The following is a 19,876-nucleotide window of genomic DNA, read 5'->3' as shown; positions in this document are numbered from 1 at the left end:
GAGGAAACCAATGAGATCACTTTTAAATCTGTTAAAGAGTTACTGCAGCACCAAGAGGAGAAACATAGGCAAGAGCTGACACGATATGAGCAAGAATTAAAGGAGGAATTACTTGCACAGCTAAGCAACTTAATTCACCTGCTGGTACAACCCAAAGAGCTACAACTTTCAAAGCAGCCAAAAAAAAAATTGTATAGCAAACCAGTTCTGAAAATCAATCTCAGCCTCATCACTGGCCTTTTAGGTCTCAATTTCAACCCTTTAATCAACCAGACAACAACTGGTGGGATACTGGAATTATTATAGAAATTTCGGAATTTTGTGGGAGGACTAGAAGCTGATGATTAGTTTGATTGGGTGACTATGATGGAAGAGGTACATCAATATAAAGAAGGCTTATAGGTTGGGTTGTTGGATCTGGACCTACAAATTGAACTAGGGATGGATAGGGAAGAAGATAGTGTAGAAGTTAGAGCCCAAGCTCCTCACTCCAAGGGTCTTAAACTGATCCTAGAGGTGAGGCAATCACACTCTCCTATGATCCAAAACATGGATATACCAACAGAAACTGTCTGTGCCTCCCAACAAGTTTTGCCCAGCATAGCTCTTGTGGGAACTGGGGCCTTAGATTTAGTTTCCAATCCAAATTCCGACTGTCAGACTTAGTCCTTTTCCTTATATATGTGTGCCATTCAGGTTTTGGTTACTAATGACTCTTCTGTGTCTGTGACAAATACCCAACCAGTGCCTGCACCTACATCTGAAAGGGAGAGGTTGGAACCAGGATGGGTAGGGGAGGTAAGAGAGGAATTGGAGGAGAGGGAACGAGGGGAAAGGATATGGGAACTGATTTATGAATATCTAGAGGAGTTTAAGCTGAAGGAAGGATCTATAGAACCTGGGACTGGAACTTCTACTAAAAAAGAAGTGGGCAAAGTGGCTGGGAAGCTGGGGTTGATTATAAAAGTGGCGGAGGGCGCTAAGGTCTATTCAAGGAAGGCAAAGGGTATATTTAGTCAAGGAACAAAAATAAATCAGAAGGGGAACGATTGAAATAGGATGTGGAGGGTGACCTAGAATTTAGCGGAAGGAGGGAAAGGAGGAAGGGGTCTAAATAGGGGGTGGTTTTGGTTGTGGGTGCCCTAGTAGGAAGAGGAGGGTTATCAAGGCTCTGTTAAGAAGAGAAAATCCAGACATAGTGTGTCTATCGGAAACCATGCTTACAAAGTTGTATAGCAGATGGGTGAGAAGTGCGTGGAGATCTAGAGGCATTAGTTGGTCTGTAACATCTTCATGGGGAGCATCAAGGGGAATTGTCACTATGTGAAGAAATTAGGTGGTGGATTCAGTGGAGGAATTAATAGGTTGCCTCTCTATTTCAGTGAAATTCAAGAATGTGTCTGATGGGTTCACTTGGGTATTGACTAATATCTATGGTTCGAATAGCTATAGGGAAAGGAAAGAGTTATGGAAGGAGTTGTTTGATATTAGAGGACTCTAGGAGGGCCCTTGGTGCCTAAGAGGAGATTTGGGGTGTTATGGATTTGGACCATTCTTTCCTTCTCTAGACTTTGAGGTGTTATGGATTTGGGGAGAGATGGTGCAGTTGGATTGAAGGGTGCTTAAAGATTTGCCAGTACTCGATAGTGGTTAATGGCATGGTCAAGGACTTTTTCCTAGCTAGGAGAGGCTTAAGACAAAGGGATCCGCTCTCACCTTTCCTTTTTACCCTGGTAATGGATGTGTTTAGTAGGCTTTTAACAAGAGTTGATAGTGTGGATATTTTTAAAGGGTGGAGGACAGGAAAATCGGATTAGTAGTGAGTAGTGACTCATCTACAATTTGTTGATGATACCGTCATTTTCTGTGAGTGGGGATCCCCAAATGACAAGAAACTTGAAGGTAGTTGTGAAGTTTTTTGAATCCCTTTCCAATTTGAAGATCAATTTTGAGAAGAGTGAAGTAGTTGGTATTAACTTACTTAAGTGAGGAGTTGTTGACAATTGCAGATTATCTAGGGTGCTCGATTCTAGATTGGCCTTTGAAGTACTTAGGTTTGCCTCTAGGAGACAACCCAAGGGAAAGCAGGTCTTTGAGTCCAGTTATAGAAAGTTGTGCTAAGAGGTTAGCTGTTTGGAAGAGAAACTACATTTCCTTAGGGGGAAGAATTTCGGTAATTAAGTCTACTTTAGCCAACATGCCAGTCTACCACATGTCGACCTTTAGGATGCCATAGAGGAAGATTTTGAAGGTAGAAAAAATCATGATGGACATCTTGTGGGAACCTACGGAAGGTAGGAAAGATTATTTAGTTAAATATGGGAATCTTCTGTGTGCAAAAGTAAAGAGCGGGGGGGGGGGGGGGGGGGACTAGGGAATCTAGGAAAAAAGAACTTGGCTCTTCTAGGTAAGTGGTTGTGGAGATGGCTGGTGGAGGGGAAGAGATTTTGGCCTGATGTGATTGAGAGTATTCATGGAATTGATGGCAGTGGTTGGGATGCAGATATGTCTCAATAGGTAACTTTGGCTTCCCCTTGGAAAGCCATACATGGTACACTCCCACAATTCTTAAGCTTTATAAGGTATGATGCATGTACTGGTGAAAAGGTTTTATTCTAGGAAGATCTTTGGATTGGCAACTCCACTCTTAAGGACCTACTTCCCACTTTGTACTCCCTCTCTGTATTAATGAACCTATACAATGCTTTGCTTTTCATTCTCAACTGGTGTCAGTTGGGATTTTGAGTTCAAAAGAGGCCTGGGGGACCATGAGTTTGATGAGATTGCTTCTTTACTAAAAGTCCTCCTTTCTAGACCCCTCTTCTTCTGATAATCAGGTGTGGACCCCAAACCCCAAAGGCCTCTTCACTTGTGCTTCCTTCTTTTCCTCTTTGTGTCAGGATCCCTCTGCTCTGATGTTTCCCTCTAAAGAAGTGTGGGCCAATGTTTTAAAACGCGAGGTGTTTCACTACCTAGAGGCATAAGGCATAGTTCAGAATGTAAGAGGCATAAGCCTCCCGAACACAAGGACACGTAAACTTCCTTAAGAGGGGGGGATGAGGATAAAGGAGGAGGAAGAAGAGGAAAGAGGATCTCATTTTTCTTTATTTTTAAATCTTTTATATTAAGAAGAATGAAGATGCATGGCACTAGTTGAAGGGGGGGGGGGTCTTGTTCCCCAAGCCTCTTTTAAACTTGAAATCCCAATTGACACTAGTTGAGGGTGAAAAGGATGCAAAGGAATGGGGAGGCTAATGCTAGAATCTTCAATGACAAGGAAAGGAATGAGGAGGCTCTTTGGGACTGCATGGTTAGCAGGGCCATTCTATGGGCCAAAACACTAGATATTTTCTATCTGTTTTCCTATGATGATCTGTGGAGGAACTAGGGAGCAATAGCAAGGAGCTCGATGGTAAAGGTTAAGCCTTTGATAGAATGGGCTCCTCCTGAAGACGGATTCATTAAACTCAATTTTGATGGCAGCAGTTTGGGGAACCCAGGGCCTTCAGATGTAGGAGGGGTTTTCCAAAACGCGAGAGGCAGCATAGTTGCTATGTTTTTGGGTTCACTAGGTGTGGGAGACTCAATCAGAGTTGAGATTCAAACTGTTTTGCTGGGGATACAATTGACTAAGGAGTTGAATGTTGACAGATTACTTATTAAGGGGCATTCCAAGTTGGTTATTAGTTGGCTAGGGTCTCTGGATTTTGTTATTTGGGCCTACAGGAAGAGGTGAAAGATTTAAATGGCTCTCTTCTAACATGACAGTGGGGATTCAATGGGAGAGATCGGCAAATGGGCTAGCTGATTGTCTAGCTAAGCAAGGGGTGTTTATTGTATCTTGTGCTTCTGATATTCGTAAATAAAATTTCTTCTTTACTTATCAATGAAAGCTAAAATGCTGTAGCCGAAGCAGTAGAAGAGAGGAGAAGACCAAGAGATGCTGAGAATGTTGAACTGAATGACCCAGTCGATAGTACTATTATTTATATTACAGTACAGTACAATGTTACAGGAAATGACTGGAATGCCCCTGATTAGTGATGGGACACCCAAACAACTTAAAACACTAAACAAACTTAGGCCCATTAACACAGTCGAACCATCAATACATGAAAACCTTCAACCTAACACTCCCCCTCAAGCTAAGCATGGATGTCAATCGTGTTTAGCTTGCCAAGAAGGTCCATGAACTTTGCTACAGCCAACCCTTTAGTTAATACATCTGCAATTTGCATTTCAGATGGAGTATAAGGAATGCAGAGCTCTCCCGAGACTATTCTCTCTCTAACAAAATGTCGATCAATCTCAATATGTTTTGTCCTGTCATGTTGCACAGGGTTATTTGCAATGTTGATGGCAGCCTTGTTGTCACAATACAATCTGAGAGGACTCTTAGCTTTAATGCCAAGCTCATTAAGAACAGTCCTGAGCCATAGGAGTTCAGCTACCTTGTGAGCCATAGCTCGATATTCTGTTTCCGCACTTGATCTAGCAACTACATTCTGCTTCTTACTGCGCCATGTGACCAGGTTCCCTCCCACAAATGTACAATATCCTGAGTTGATTTTCTGTCTCCAACAGAACCAGCCCAATCTGCATCAGTATAAGCTTCAATTTCAATTCTATTGTTTTTCCTGAATAGAATTCCCTTTCCTGGACAAGTCTTCAAGTACCTGAGAATCCTTTCAACTGCTTTCATATGAGGGATCTTTGGAGAGTGCATGAAACCTACATAGCATAAGCAATATCTGGCTGAGTGAGAGACAAGTATATCAGCTTCCCTACCAATTTTTGGTATCTCTCTCTATCACAGTAGTCCTCCCCTACTGATTCCTGTAGGCCATGATTCTGTTCTATTGGAGTATCTGCTATCCTACACCCTATCATGCATGTTTCCTCTAGGAGGTCAATAACTTACTTCCACTGACATATGTAGATTCCTTCTCTTGACCTAGCAACTTCAATCCCAAGAAAATATCTCAAATGGCCCAAGTCTTTGATCTCAAATTCCGAAGCTAAAAACTTCTTCAGTCTTTTTATCTCTTCCAAGTCATTCCTGGTAATCACCATATCATCCACATAAACAATGAGTGTCGTAAGTTTGCTATCCTGTCTCCTTATGAACAAGGTATGGTCTGCACCGCTCTGAATGTACCCCACTTTCTTCATGGCCCCATAAAGCCTCTCAAACCATGCACGGGGAGATTGCTTCAGACCATATAATGCTTTCCTCAGTTTACACACCTTTCTACCAAAGTCATAGCCTGGTGGTGGTTCCATAAATACCTCTTCATGAAGGTCACCATTTAGGAAGGCATTCTTCACATCCAACTGATGAAGTTCCCATGAAAAATTTGCTGCTAGTGACAATAGAACCCGAATTGTGTTGAGCTTTGCTACTGGGGCAAAGGTTTCTTTGTAGTCAATTCCTTCTTTTTGAGTAAACCCCTTTGCCACAAGTCTGGCCTTGTACCTTTCAATGGACCCGTCCTCCCTGTGCTTTACAATAAACACCCACTTGCACCCAACAGTGCTCTTCCCCTCTGGCAGATCCACTAATTCCCAAGTTCTTGCTTTCATTAGGGCTTTCATCTCTTCATTCATAGCTTCTTTCCACCTTGGATCAGACACGGCCTCTGAGTACCTAGAAGGAACACGTACAGAGGAAAGAGCAGATACAAAGGAGTGATAGGCAGGAGATAAATGTGAGTAAGAAACAAAATCAGCAATGGGGTGCAGGGTGGTACAAGAACGGATAGGCTTACGGAGAGCAATAGGAAGATCCAAATCAAAAGTATGTGAGTTGGAATTACCTTGGATTGCAGAGACAGATTGATCCGAGTCCAACTGGTTGCTATCATGAGGTTGAGGGCCCTTTTTCCTTCTGTTGTATGTGAGTATCTCTTTCTGTTGCCTACTGGAGCCTTCAGGGGCATCTGCAGCATCAGGAGAGGTAACCGGCACAGTGGGAGCCTCACTAGGTTGACTCGGGATGCCACAACTAGGAGTAGAAGAAGAGGATGGAAGGCCCGAGGCAGATAGGGGAACAAAAAAGGAGGGAGAATGAGAATCCTCTTCCATCCCACTAGTCTCACCCTGAAGAGGATTCTGAGAAGACTGAAAATAGGGTTGAGACTCAAAAAAGACCACATCTCTGGTGACATACTTTCTCTTGGAGACAGGATCATAACACTTGTACCCCTTTTGTGTAGGAGAGTACCCCAAAAATATTCCCTTCGTAGCCTTAGGATCCAGCTTGGTCTTCTTTGGATCCTTCACATGTATGAAACATATACAGCCAAAAACCCGTGGAGGAAGAGGAAAGTCTAGAAGAGTGGGACACAAAACAGAGAAAGGGGTTTTTATACCCAACACCTTAGATGGCATTCGATTTATCAGATATGATGCAGTAAGTACAACTTGAGACCAGTATTGCTTGGGAACTTTGTGCTGGAATAGTAAGGCTCGAGCTGTCTCCAATAGATGTCTATTCTTGCGCTCAACAACCCCATTCTGCTGAGGGGTTTTAGCACAGGATGATTGATGTAACATGCCAGCATCTTCCATGAATAAGTTCAAGGATTTTTCAAAATATTCAGCAGCATTATCTGACCGGAATTGCTTAATCTTCTTATCAAACCGTGTTTCAATCATCTTGCAAAATGCCATAGTTATCCGTGGTACTTCATCCCGTTCTTTTAACAGGTAGATCCATGTGCATCGAGAATAGTGGTCAATAAAACTGATAAAGTAACGGAAACCATCAATGGAAACAATAGGTGAAGGGCCCCAAACATTAGAATGAACCAAATCAAAAGGAGCTCAAATTTCATTACTAGAAATTGGATAAACAGTTCTACATTGTTTTGACATTTGACATACTTCACAGATTAAACTTTGACTTGAAATGCCCTTAAACAATTCGGGAAACAACATTTCTAATGAAGAGAAAGACAAATGACTTAGCCTAGCATGCCACAGATGCAACCTAGCTATTGACTCCACACTCTCCGGACTAGTAGCAGCAGATGCTTGTAAGGCTGAACCGATGTCTGCATCAAAATAGTATAGGCCTCCATACTCATGACCGCTCCCAATCGTTCTCCTCACCAATCTGTCCTAGAAGACACAATGAGTAGGAAAAAAGGTTATACTATAGTTCAAATTTTTGGTAAGTTTTGAAACAAACAAAAGATTTGAGGTAAGACTGGGAACATGTAGAACTGATTTAAGAGAGGTCCTTGCTTAGGTCAACCACCCCCTTTCCAGAGATGGTGGAGAAAGACCCGTCAGCAACTCTCATCTTATCTTGATCAGACCACAAATGATATGAAGAGAATAAGGAGGACATATGTGTCATGTGGTCAGTTGCACCGGAATCAATAACCCAAGAAGTAGAGTCAATAGAGCTAGTTGCACTAAAGGCAGAGACTGTACCTGATCTGGCAAGAGAGGTGGAAGCAAAAGAATTATTCCTTAGACGGGCTAATGCCCGACTAAGGACCTCTATCTCACTAGCAGTGAAGCCCAAAGCACCAGCTCCAGAGGAATCATCAACCTGCCCCATAGGAGAAGAAGACACTGTTGGTATATTCTGTGAGTTGTCACCATTGTTGCTGGTGACAAGATTCCCACTTGCCGCATGACCCTTCTGTTGCTTCTTGTCCTTTCTCAATGCAGCTGGCTTCAAGTGAGGATACAGGACCCAACACTTTTCTTTTACATGTCTCTCACCACCACAATGAGTGGACTTAAGGTGCTTCTTGTCTGGATGTCTGTTTTCCTTAGTAGAGACCAGGGCTGAATGTTCTCCAAATTGTTCAATTGGTTGAGTCTGAGAGTCAACTTGCATCTCCTTTCTCCTGACTTCTTCATTCCTCATCAGATAATAAACATGGTGTAACTCGGGCAATTCATCTCTCCCTAGAATTTGTGACCTTATACCCTCATACACTGGGTCCAGGCCAGCCAAGAACTTAAAAGCTCTACTCTCTTCAATCTGCTTATCATGTCTCTCCTTGTCCCTGGCATTTTCCCACTCCAATATCAAGTGATGGTCAAGTTCTTCCCAAAGACCCTCCAGAGTTGCAAAGTATGTTGCAACTGTCATATCTCCTTGCCTTAAGGCAGCAATGTCTTGATTCAATCTGTAGATTCTAGCATTGTTTTTCTTCTGTCCATAGGTCTTAGACACCTTTTCCCAAATCTTGGCTACTGTAGGAAAGTGATGAACAGTCCTGGCAACCCGAGGAGTCATAGAGGCAAGCAACCCAAGGAGTCATAGAGGCAAGCAACAATCTAAGTAGCCTGTGAGATCATGGGAAGTAATAAAAAGCATTGCAGAAACGGACCACTCCCTGAAGTTGTATTCATCCAGCAACACACTTGTAATCTGCAAGCTGTGCAGATTAGGGTTTTCCAGATTTGAAGACCTTGCAGCAGGTCTGTTATCCCTAGAAGAAACCTCTCCAGATATTGAAGACATCTTGACTGCAGCCTCTGTGTAGATGACACTGTTTAAGACTAGCTGAAATGATCACAGTGCTGATAAAGAGACTAGTTGCAGAATTGAAGAAGGTTCTGACAGTTCGCAACACTGTTTCAGACTTGCCGAGACTGTCACAGTTCTGAAGCAGTTCAGTTACAGCAGCAAATGAGGTGTTCTGGGCTGGTAACCGACCTGAAACCGAAGGCTCTCCACCACTGTGCTATGCAGACTTCACTTGAGCTTCGAGACCTGCAACTGTAAAGAGAGTTCTCCCCCTTATGCCAATACTAGGACTGCTGAAATCAGTCCTCAACTAGGTCTGTCCTATACAGACCTCTCTTAGTAGCCGAATAGCTACTAACTACTAGAAACAGTCTAGTAGGACATCAGCTTCTGGGTCTTACTTCCATTGCGCCCTACAACCAAGGGAAACCCTAGGTTTGAACCTTGTGTTGTTCTCCTACAACCCTAGGGTTTCACGGCAGCAACCCAGATAAAAAAAGAAAAGAAAGACAGCAAGAGAGAAGAGATGGTGTCGGCTGTAACCAGGAAGGTGCTTAATGCTCTGATACCATGAAAATTGAAATGCTGTAGCCGAAGCAATAGAAGAGAGGAAAAGACCAAGAGATGCTGAGAATGTCGAACTGAATGACCCAGTCGACAGTACTATTATTTATATTAGAGTACAGTACAATGTTACAGGAAATGACTGGAATGCCCCTGATTAGTGATGGGACACCCAGACAACTTAAAACACTAAACAAACTTAGGCCCATTAACACAGGCCCAGTACATAACAACTTAAACTCAAATACAGGCTAATAAGAACTCTTATCAGCCAAACCATCAATACATGAAAACCTTCAACCTAACAATATATATATATATATATAAAGAAGTAGCCCATAAGCAAGCTGCTTTGGTGACCTTGAGACTAAAAGTAAAAATAAAATGATTTAAAACCTTCAAAATACAAATATAAGGAAAAAAGCTTAATACATTAATCACACTACTACAACAAAAATTAATAAATGTCATTTTACAATTGACCCCACCCACTTAAATTTTCATCCAATTTCATTGGAGAGTGTGGGATCAACATGGAAAAATGGGTTAAAATAATACCTATACTTAGCCTTTTTTTTTCAACTTCAGTGGGATCAATTGACCCCACTCACATATATGTAGCTCTGCCCTTGAATGCAGCCGTTCCTAACAGACCTAACTACAAGATGTCTCCAAAGGAGCATGAAGAGTTGAGTGAGGTTGAAGAGCTTTTAGAAAGAGAGTTTGTTCGAGAAAGCATCAGTCCTTGTACTATACCCGCCCTTCTTGTTCTAAAGAAGGATGGATCATGGTGTATGTGCATCGATAGCAGAACTATTAACAAGATTACTATTAAATACCGCTTACCCATTCCAAGACTTACACCTGGGGTCTAACCACCTTAATAAGGTACCCCAAGTATAACTCAGTCCAAATCTTACACCAAAAATCTTTTAAGCCAAGCTTGACCAGGGAGATCTTCTTCTTGTTGGTTACCAGCTAACTGTATGGCCTGCTGATGTCAGCCATCAGCAGTTAGTTAATGTCCTTGAAACCAGAGCTGTATTCTCTGATACCAACTTGTAATTTACTAATTTTATGTGATAAAACTGAGTAAATAGCAAGAACCTGTGAATAGAAAGTGGAAGAGAGAGAATAAAGAGAAGAAGAAAGAGGAATAAGAGAATGATTTGGTGTATCAATCATACACATACACACAAAATTACAGAAGGTCCTTGATATCTCCATGTAATTACAATAATTTGAAATAAGGACTAAAACACCCCCAAACCTCTCAAGATTTAATTTGTTCATTTGTAACTATACTGTGCTGTAGATCACCCTTACTGTTTCTCCTCTCCTACTCCTGTCATGGGAAGTGGTGACTTTCTGATAAAAATATTAAAATCTCAGCTTTCATTGACTATATAGAGTGATGTTATTCATGCCTAATTTGTAACAGGAAAGAGGTATTTCACATTCCCGGTATGCTTCTAAGACGAAGAAACTGGAACTGGAATCTGTTGGTGGTTCCTCTGTTCCAGACTTGGATATTAACCACTGCAGTCAGCCAAATGGTGGGGAACTAGTGGAACCTATCAGTTATAAAAAGCTAAAGACAATTGAAAGGCTGTTGCCTGTGGAGTCAATAGCAGATCCTTCGCTTGCAGGGGATTGTTCTCATAAAGTTTCTGCTCCTGAACTCAGTTCATCAGGTATTGACCTCCTGGTCATATTCTAGCTCATTTGTTGAAGAACTTGAAGCAAACTAAATGATAGATGATGCTTAGAGGTAATGTACTATGAGAAATGTCTTAGCTGTTTGTTCTCCTATGTAATTTTGAATTCTCACTAGTGCAGGGTTTTTGCATGTGGTAGCTAAGTGCTAAGACCAACTTAAAGCTAAGGTTCAGAATTCTCATTTGTTTTGCTTTTTAGTCCCTGTGGGCAAGGTTCAGAATAGTGTTGATCCGTGCAGCATAAGGTTCCCTTTTCATTCCAAATTTCAAATATGGAGGGAAAAAGAAAGGTTGGCTTATGCTATAGAGTCTATGAGTGTGATTCTGTACTTCAGAAGAAAAAAGGGCTATTGAAATTTAAGTGATATGTTCTGCATATTGTGCTTAATAATGATCCTTGGATCAGGGGCAGAGAGCCATGATTCTTCATATTTTTCTTTTTGTCCTTTTCTTTTTTTGTGGGGGGGGGGGGGGGGGGGGTTGTGGAGGAGGTGCATGGCCACCTGGCTCTTTTGTCTTCTCTTGCAAGTTTTCTCAATTCAACCACTAACAACCATTAAAGACATGGGAGAAAGCCATCATCGTATTTGATTCATTTATCTTGTTGTCTTCTCACTTGTAAACTTTCTCACCTTCTCTTTTATTTTATTTTATTTTTAATAGGATGTGTTGCCTTAGGTCGGCCCACCCTCTTTTAATTTATACTTAAGTGCTTAGAAGAATGAAATTACAATGATACCCCTGAACAATATTAAGTATTCCTGCTGTAATCAGTCATAAAATGATCAAGAGAAGAAGAGAAGAGAGGAAGGAAGAAAAAGAGAAAAATGAAATAGGAGAAAATTGGATGGGTTATTGGTGGCACCCACTTCACCCTAAAATATTATCAAAAATAATAATTACAGAGTGGTACCTTGAAAGAAGAAAAATAACAGAAAACCCCCTAGTGCCAAAAACATGTATAAAACACCCCTCATAATACTCCCCCTCAAGTTGGGTTATAGTAGATATTGCATACCCAACTTGATACAACTCTTCATAGTCTAGGGAATTCAATCCTTTTGTAAATACATCAGCCATTTGTTCTCTTGATTCAACAAAAGGTATACAAATTTCATCCCTCTCCACTCTTTCATGAATGAAATGCTTGTTAATCTCAATGTGCTTGGTTCACTCATGGAGAACTAGATTATGAGTAATATTGATTGCAGCTTTGTTATCACAGTATAATAACATAGGATTTGACTTCCACATACCCAACTCAGTAAGAAGATTTTTTAGCCACAACAGTTCAGCAACACCTTGAGACATAGCTCTAGTGTTTTAAAAGTGCAAGGCGCAAGGGTCAATTTGCGCCCAAGGCGCAAGGCACGCACCTTTTTGAAGCAAGGCGCAAAAAATCAAAAAATATTAAACATAATATTAAGAAAAAATATAAACTTTAAATTTTAAAATAAATGTTTTAAAAAACCTACTATCTATAATTAAAATACATGAACATAACGTGTAAAGGGTATTCAAATGTGAATTTAAAAATAAAATCAAACATATAAAACATTTTCAAGCATGTAAAACCCACAATCTCTTTTTTTTCCTCAATTGCATTACTTAAACTAGCTAATGTGATGTAAAACATATTACATTCCTGATTCTATGAGCCGCCTTTGTGCCACGCCCCTCGAGGCAAGCCCAAACAAGTCCATGTTAGGGTCCTAAATTCTTAGTTCTCACACAAAAAATAATGATTTTATAATTTTAATTGCTTTTTAAGATGTTTTAGTAGGACGAATGAATGAACAACATTACCAAGTAAGGGATTTTTTGTGTGAGAACTAAGAAGTTAGGACCCTAACATGGAGTTGTTTGGGCTTGCCTCGAGGGGCGTGGCATGGGGGTTCGGGGGTCAGCCATGAGGTTCAAAAAAGCATCAAACTTTCAAAAGGCACACACCTGGGCTGAGGCACATCAGGTGCACCAGGCGTGTGCCTTTTGAAAGGGCTGCACCTAGGACCTGGGTGAGGCACCTACCCTAAAATGCACCATGCTTGTACACCTAAGCGCACCTTTTAAATCATTGCATAGCTTTATACTCAGCCTCTGCACTTGACTTTGCCACTATAGACTATTTCTTACTCCTCCAAGTGACTAGGTTTCCTCCTAAAAATGTGCAATAACTAGTAGTAGACCTCCTATCATCAATAGAGCCGGCCCAATCAACATTAGTATAGCCTTCCACCTTTGTGTGACCATGCTTGGTAAAGAGGAGACCTGTACCTAGGTTTTTTTTTTTTAAATAAGCTAGAACTCTCTCAATATCCTTGAAGTGAGTGGGTTTAAGTGAGTGAATATACTGACCCGAAACACTCACAACAAAAGCAATATTCAGTCTGGTCATGGAAAGATATGGTAGCCTTCCAATAAGTCTTTGATATTGATGAACACTTGAAACTATCTCGCCCTCACAACTTTCAAGTTCATGACTTGGATCCATAGGAGAATCAACTAGTCTACACCCTAGTTTTCCAATATCCTTCAACAAATTAAGAATACGCTTCCATTGGGAGATAAAGATACTCATGTCAAATCAAGCAACTTCAATGCCAAGAAAATATTTCAAAGGACTGAGATCCTTAACATCAAACTGTGAAGCCAAGAATTTCTTTAGCTCTTGAATTTCTTCCTCCCAGTTTCCTATAATCACAATATCATCCACATAATCAGAACAGCAACCAGCTCACCCTTTCTTTTCACAAACAATGTATCAGCCTGGCACTACACAAAACCAGTCCACTAAACAACACTATTAAACCTCTCAAACCAAGCCCGAGGAGATTTTCTAGGCCATATAAGGATTTCTTCAACCAACACACCTTATCCTCAATGCCCTGCACCTAAAACCCAAGAGGTTGAACCATATATACTTCCTCATCAAGGTTGCCATTCAAAAACGCATTCTTCACATCCATTTAATGAAGATGCTATGAGAAGTTGGCAGCAAGAGATAAGAGTACATAGATAGAGTTCATCGTAGCAACAGGAGCAAAAGTTTCATTATAATCCACACCATGTGTCTGAGAGAACTCTTTTGCAACTAGCCTCACCTTATACCTTTTAATAGATCCATTGGCACAATGCTTTACTATAAACACCCACTTACAACCTATAGGCTTCCTTTTGGAAGATCAACAAGGTCCCACGTGTGATTTTTATGAAGGGCAAACAGACACGCTACAATTGGCAAAAATGAAGGCACGGTAATTAGGAGACAAATGGGCAGTGGAAGAAAAGCAGGCAATAGGATGCTTGGTACACATCCACACACCCTTACTAAGAGCAATGGGAAGTTCACTATCACAAGAAGGTCCAAAGGTACCTAAAAGATGACTAGCACAAGGATTTTCCACATGAGAGTCTGACAATAATTGTTGCACTTCAGCTAGTGCACCACACCTGTATTCAATGACTGATCTAATGATGGACTTTTGTAATGTTGCCAAGTATAACAGAAAAAAGTATAGTAAAGTGGCAAAGGTGGAGGCAGAGAAGACTACTGCCGAGTGTAGAGAGACTGGGCCGAATGGGCCTTAGCCCATAAGTGTCTTATTTAGTAGTTCTTTCTTGTTATTTGTTCTTAATGGGCCTTTTTTTTATGGGCCTTTAACTCTTGTTTATGTTTTCCAAGTATGTTGGTGAGGTGGACACTCAGTTAAGGGCAAACTTGTAAATTTTGTAACTTAAGTAAGATTAATAAAAGGTTAGTGTGGGGAAAAGAGGAGATTATCAAACTCCTTCTTTCTCCTTTCTTCTCCATTCTTCTTCTTCTCTACTTTTGTTATAATCTAAATTATCCTACCTTTTTTATTGGTCTGAATCACATCTTGGCATCAGAGCAGGCCTTCCTTCGCCTTTATCTTTTTTTCTTTTCTTTTCCCATACACCTTTTCTAATCGAAAGGTGTATGGAGAGAGAAATTGCTGATAATTCAGAGAACTTGTTTGCCTAAATCGTAGAGGGTTTAGAGAGTCAGAATCTGACTATAGATTGCCAAGAAAGTGGGACTACAGAATTTTTCTCCCAAAGCCCTAGTTGACTAGAGAGTTTCTAGTTACATGATAAAGAGATTGTTTGGGTGTGGCGCTCAAGGCTTGGAGGGTTCCTTTTTATCTCCAAAAGTGGGTGGTTGCAGTTGGAAGTGGATTGGATAGCTCTGGTTTGAGTGGCTACATCTTTCTTTCTCCCCGAAGGCCAAGTACAGTGAAACCCTAGTTTTGGGATTTTTAAATATTGGACTGACCTCAATTAGGTCTATAAAGGTTGAAAACATTGTTTTTTTATTTCCATTTGATTGATGGAGCAATCTGGAAGTGAGATGAAGAAGATCCCTGTGTCAGGGGTTGGTCCCGTAGATTCCATTCTGACAGGGGTGACTACAATTAAACTTGACGGAACAAATTACTTAGCTTAGGCACAATCTATAAAAATTCATGTCTATTGTAGAGGTAAACTAGGGTTTCTCACGGGCAATAAGGTGAAACCGGAAGAGACTGGTCCTACATATGAGAAATGGATGCAGGATAACTACACAGTTATTGGGTGGTTGGTAAATTCTATGCAGCCCCACATAAGTCAACACTATCTTTGGATGTCTTCAGCCAAGGAGATTTGGGATAATGTTACAGAAACATACTCTCAAAAATTGAATGTTGCAAAGGCCTACAAACTAAAGAATGATGTGAAAATTTTGAAACAGGGGGAGAAGAGTGTAGTTGTCTACTACTCGATGTTGAAGTCACTATGGCAAGAGATTGATGTTATGGAAGCAGTTGTATGGAAAAGCACCAAAGATGTAGAAACTTTCAGGAAATTTGTGGAAAGAAACAGGGTGTTTGAATTCCTTACAGGAGTTAACCCTGAATTTGATATTATGAAGCAGAATACTTGCTCAAGCATACTGTATGGTGAGTAGTGAAGAGAGCAAGAGATAGGTACAGCTACAGGCTCCACCACCTTCAGAACATTCTGCACATGCTGGAATAAAACCAAAGTGAGTAAAAGAAAAAAAAAAGAAGTGATATGTGAGTATTGCAAGAAACCAAAACATACTAAGGATACTTGTTGGAAACTTCATTCAGATCTTCTTCCAAAGAGGTTTCAGAACAACACCAACTTTAAGAAAGGTGGTCAACTTGGAAAGCCCAAGAATGCAAATGTTAATACAGCATCTGAAGGTGAAGAAAAATTTGTTGTGAAGCAGTTGGCAGCAATGAAAGAAGAGTTTGAGAGATATGAGAGGTTGATTAATCACTTGGAGACTACTATTACAGCTTCCTCCTCAGGTAACCCCTCTTCATCAGCTTTTGCCCATTCAGGTATTTGTGCTTCTACAAATCATGCTACAGCTTCAGATAATCGTAGAATTCCCTGGATTATAGATTTTGGTGCATCATACCATATGACTAGCATTCCTAACCTTTTTTGTTCATACCAGCTCTTCTCCGGTAGAGAGAAGATTTCTCTTGTTGATAGGTCTTTTACTCTGACTCCCTTGTATTATCTTCTGTCCTTCATGTTCCTAAACTTAGCACCAACCTTTTATTTGTTAGTAGCTTAACAAAATCAATGAATTGCAACATAACCTTCTTTCCTACTTATTGTGTTTTTCAGGACCTGAAATCTCAGAGGACGATTGGGAGTGGCCATGAGGCGAATGGGATATATTTGCTTGATGTCTCTGATCAAAGTCTTGGATCACCTAGTGGAGTAGCCTTGGATTCTATTTCATCAGAGTCGGTTGATTGAGTCATGATATGTCATTTGAGATTTAGTCATTTGTCTTTTTCAGCTTTGAGTCATTTGTTTTTTTGAAATGTTTAAGGGAATATCCCTATCGAGTCTTCATTGTGAGTCATGTGAACTTGCAAAACATTATAGACAATCTTTTTCAGTGAGTAATAAAAGATCAGTTTTTCCTTTCCATATTGTGCACTCTGATGTGTGGGGGCCATATCATTTACCTGCTATGGGGGCTTACAAATATTTCATCATTTTTATTGATGATTTCTCTCATTAAACCTAGATTTACCTTATGAAATCCTGAGATGAAATGCCAAATATTGTACAAAAATTTCATGAACTTATTCTTACTCAGTTTAATACCTGGATCAAAATATTCCGATCTGATAATGCAAAGGAATATTTTGAGAAGAGCCTTTCCTCCTACTTTGATACCTTTGGAGTTATTCATCAGAGTTCTTGTTCCTACACTCCACAACAAAATGGAGTAGCGGAAAGGAAGAACCTACATGTGGTTGAGGTTGCAAGGAGCCTCCCTTTCGCTTCCCATGTTCCTGTTAAGTTTTGGGTGGATGCTGTCCTTACAGCTACATACTTGATAAACTGGATGCCTTCCCAGGTTTTGGGGTTTAAAACTCTCTTTAGCCTCCTATTTCCAAATGAGGATCTCTTCTCTCTCCTCTCCGAGTATTTGGGTGCACTTGCTATGTTCATGTTCACAGTCATCAAAGACATAAGTTTGAGCCTAAAGCACATAAGTGTGTCTTCTTGGGATATGCCTCCACACAAAAGGGGTATTGTTGTTTTGATCTGGTTAGTGGCACTCGCTTTGTTTCCAGAGATGTCACATTTGCGGAGTATGTTCCTTTCTTTGGTACTTTTCCTGAGGGGGAGCATTTAGATGAGTTGTTTGTGTTGTCACCATCTATCCCTCTTCCAATTCCCATTGAATCTTCTATTGAGTCTCCACCAATCGAGACCTCTTTTGGCTCTTCCTCTCATGTTTCTACTCCCCCTCCTCCTCCTGCTCATCCTCCCACTTTTTCTTCCCATCCTATTATCCAAAGATGGTACCAGAGACAAAGTCTCAGAGACATGCAAGTTGTTTCCACACCTTCAAATGAGCCTCTTGCACCTCCCATCACTTCTAAGGTAACAGGTGAGCATTCTTATACCACTTCGTATACATTCCCTGACCTTGATCTCCCTATTGCTCTTCGCAAAGGCAAATGGAAATGTACCGCTCATTGCATTTCCAAACACCTGTCTTACAACCTTCTTTTCCCTTCCTATTATTCCTTCCTTGCCTTTGTTTCCACACATGTAACTCCTAGATCTGTCCTAGAAGCTTTGTCCAAACTAGAATGGAGGGATGCTATGATGACTGAATTAGATGCTTTGCATAAGAATAATACCTACGAAATTGTGGATTTGCCTGAGGGAAAGGAACCGGTTGGCTATAAGTGGGTGTTCACTATTAAGTATCATTCAGATTGAGAGATTTAAGGCCCGTTTGGTTGCTAAATGATACACTCAGATGTATGGTATTGACTATTTGGAAACTTTTGCCCCAGTGTCCAAAATGACTTTTGTTCGAGTTTTGCTATCTTTAGCTGCTACTTTTGATTGGCCACTTCATCAGTTTGATGTAAAAAATGTTTTCTTGAATGGGGACCTACATGAAGAGGTCTATATGTCTTTACCTCCAGGAATGTATGGGAAGGAGATGCAAAGGAAGGTCTGTAAACTAAAGAAGCCCCTTTATGGCCTTAAGCAATCGCCTAAAGCCTGGTTTGATAGATTTCGGGCTGCTCTTGTTACTTTTGGGTACACAGACTCAGTCGGATCATACCCTGTTTGTTAAGAGAAGAGATTCCTTAGTGACCCTTCTTATTGTCTATGTTGGTGATATTGTCGTTACTGGTAATTATATGCAGGAAGTTGATTATCTCAAAAGTTTTCTTAACACTGAGTTTGAAATTAAAGACTTGGGAGAGCTCAGATACTTCTTGGGAATTGAAGTTGCTAGATCTAAGGATGGTATCTTCATTTCTCAACGGAAGTATGTTCTTGATCTTCTTGCAGAGATTGGCAAACTGGGTTCTCGGCCAGCTTCTACTCCAATAGACCTAAATCATAAGTTGTCAGTTACTGGTGGTGAATTGTTGACTGATAGGGGAGTGTTCTAGAGAATGGTTGGGAAATTATTATACCTTTGCATGACTCGACCAGATATTTCCTATGCAAATAGTGTAATTATCCAGTTCATGCATTCTCCCAGAGATACACATTTAGCAGCGGCTGAGAGGGTTATGTGCTATCTAAAAGGGACTCCAGGGAAAGGTATCTTGTTTGCTAAGCATGGACACAGGAAGCTGGAAGCATACACTGGTGTTGACTATGTTGGATGTATTGATGATAGGAGGTCCATTTCAGGTTACTGTGCTATGGTAGCAGGGAACATTGTATCATGGAGGATGATCACTTTCAAATCATGACGTGATTGATCATGACTCAAGGTTTCAAAGTGCTCTAGAGGATGATCACCACGTCTATGAACCATTGGAGCAACGTGGATGCCTCAAACCCCAAAGGAACGAATAGTGCTCTAATACCAACTTGATACCAGAAAATTTTCAAAAGTGAGGTTGAGGAGAGAGACACAAGAGTGAACTCAAAAAGGGAAGCTCGCCACTCTAAAGAATCCACCAAAGTGATAAGAGCAAGATTGTAGAAGAACTCCTTCCAAGAAACGCCAAAGGTTCAATTGTTTTCAAACTCATTCTAAATTGCCAAACTTACAGGACTCTAGGACTTAATATAGACTTGCTTGGAAAAACCCCCAAGCTGAGTATTTACTAAGAAAACTACTTACAATGAATCAAAAATAACAAGATTCATGAACTATTCTAGAGAAGATGCACTTAGAAAGTAGAGAAAGCACAAAGAAACTCAAAAGACTTGAAATTAATGCATGCTTGGAATCTCGTAGTCAACATAGGTCCCCTCTAGAAAGATTGTCATAACTTTGCATAGGAAATCCCAAATCCTGCTCCATTTGTTGCCTTGGCAAGTAGTCTTCAAGAGCTTTCAGCTTGTCATGTGAAACATGTAACTTAGGCTCAGTTTGGAAAGAGTACAAATACAAATATATACTATGCAAATACATAGAAAATAATACAAAATACAAGGTTTTGTACTCTACAAATTTGTATTTGTTCTCCTTCCAAATTGAGCCAATTTGGAAAGAGTACAATGCAAATGCATACAAAATACATGGATTTGCACTCTACATATTTGTATTTGT

At 40.5% G+C, this 19,876-nt stretch overlaps 1 protein-coding gene across 4 annotated transcripts in view; it reads left to right on the top strand.

Annotated features, from left to right (window-relative positions):
• Positions 1–19,876, top strand: part of DCL3 (dicer-like 3) — a 107,314-nt gene that overhangs the window by 72,070 nt on the left and 15,368 nt on the right. For 3 of the 4 annotated variants that reach the window (XM_010263505.3, XM_019198308.2, XM_019198309.2), the window contains one exon: positions 10,500–10,752. In XM_010263505.3, coding sequence (XP_010261807.1) covers positions 10,500–10,752 — 253 coding nt within the window. Of the gene's footprint in view, positions 1–10,499; positions 10,830–19,876 lie in introns of all 4 variants that reach the window. The other variant, XR_016079398.1, reaches the window with a different exon arrangement.

Source organism: Nelumbo nucifera, chromosome 8, assembly GCF_055504915.1.
Source record: "Nelumbo nucifera cultivar China Antique chromosome 8, China Antique-T2T, whole genome shotgun sequence".
Taxonomy (NCBI): Eukaryota; Viridiplantae; Streptophyta; class Magnoliopsida; order Proteales; family Nelumbonaceae; genus Nelumbo; species Nelumbo nucifera.
Note: the sequence above shows the minus strand (reverse complement) of the source record. Positions and strands in the feature narration are given on the sequence as shown.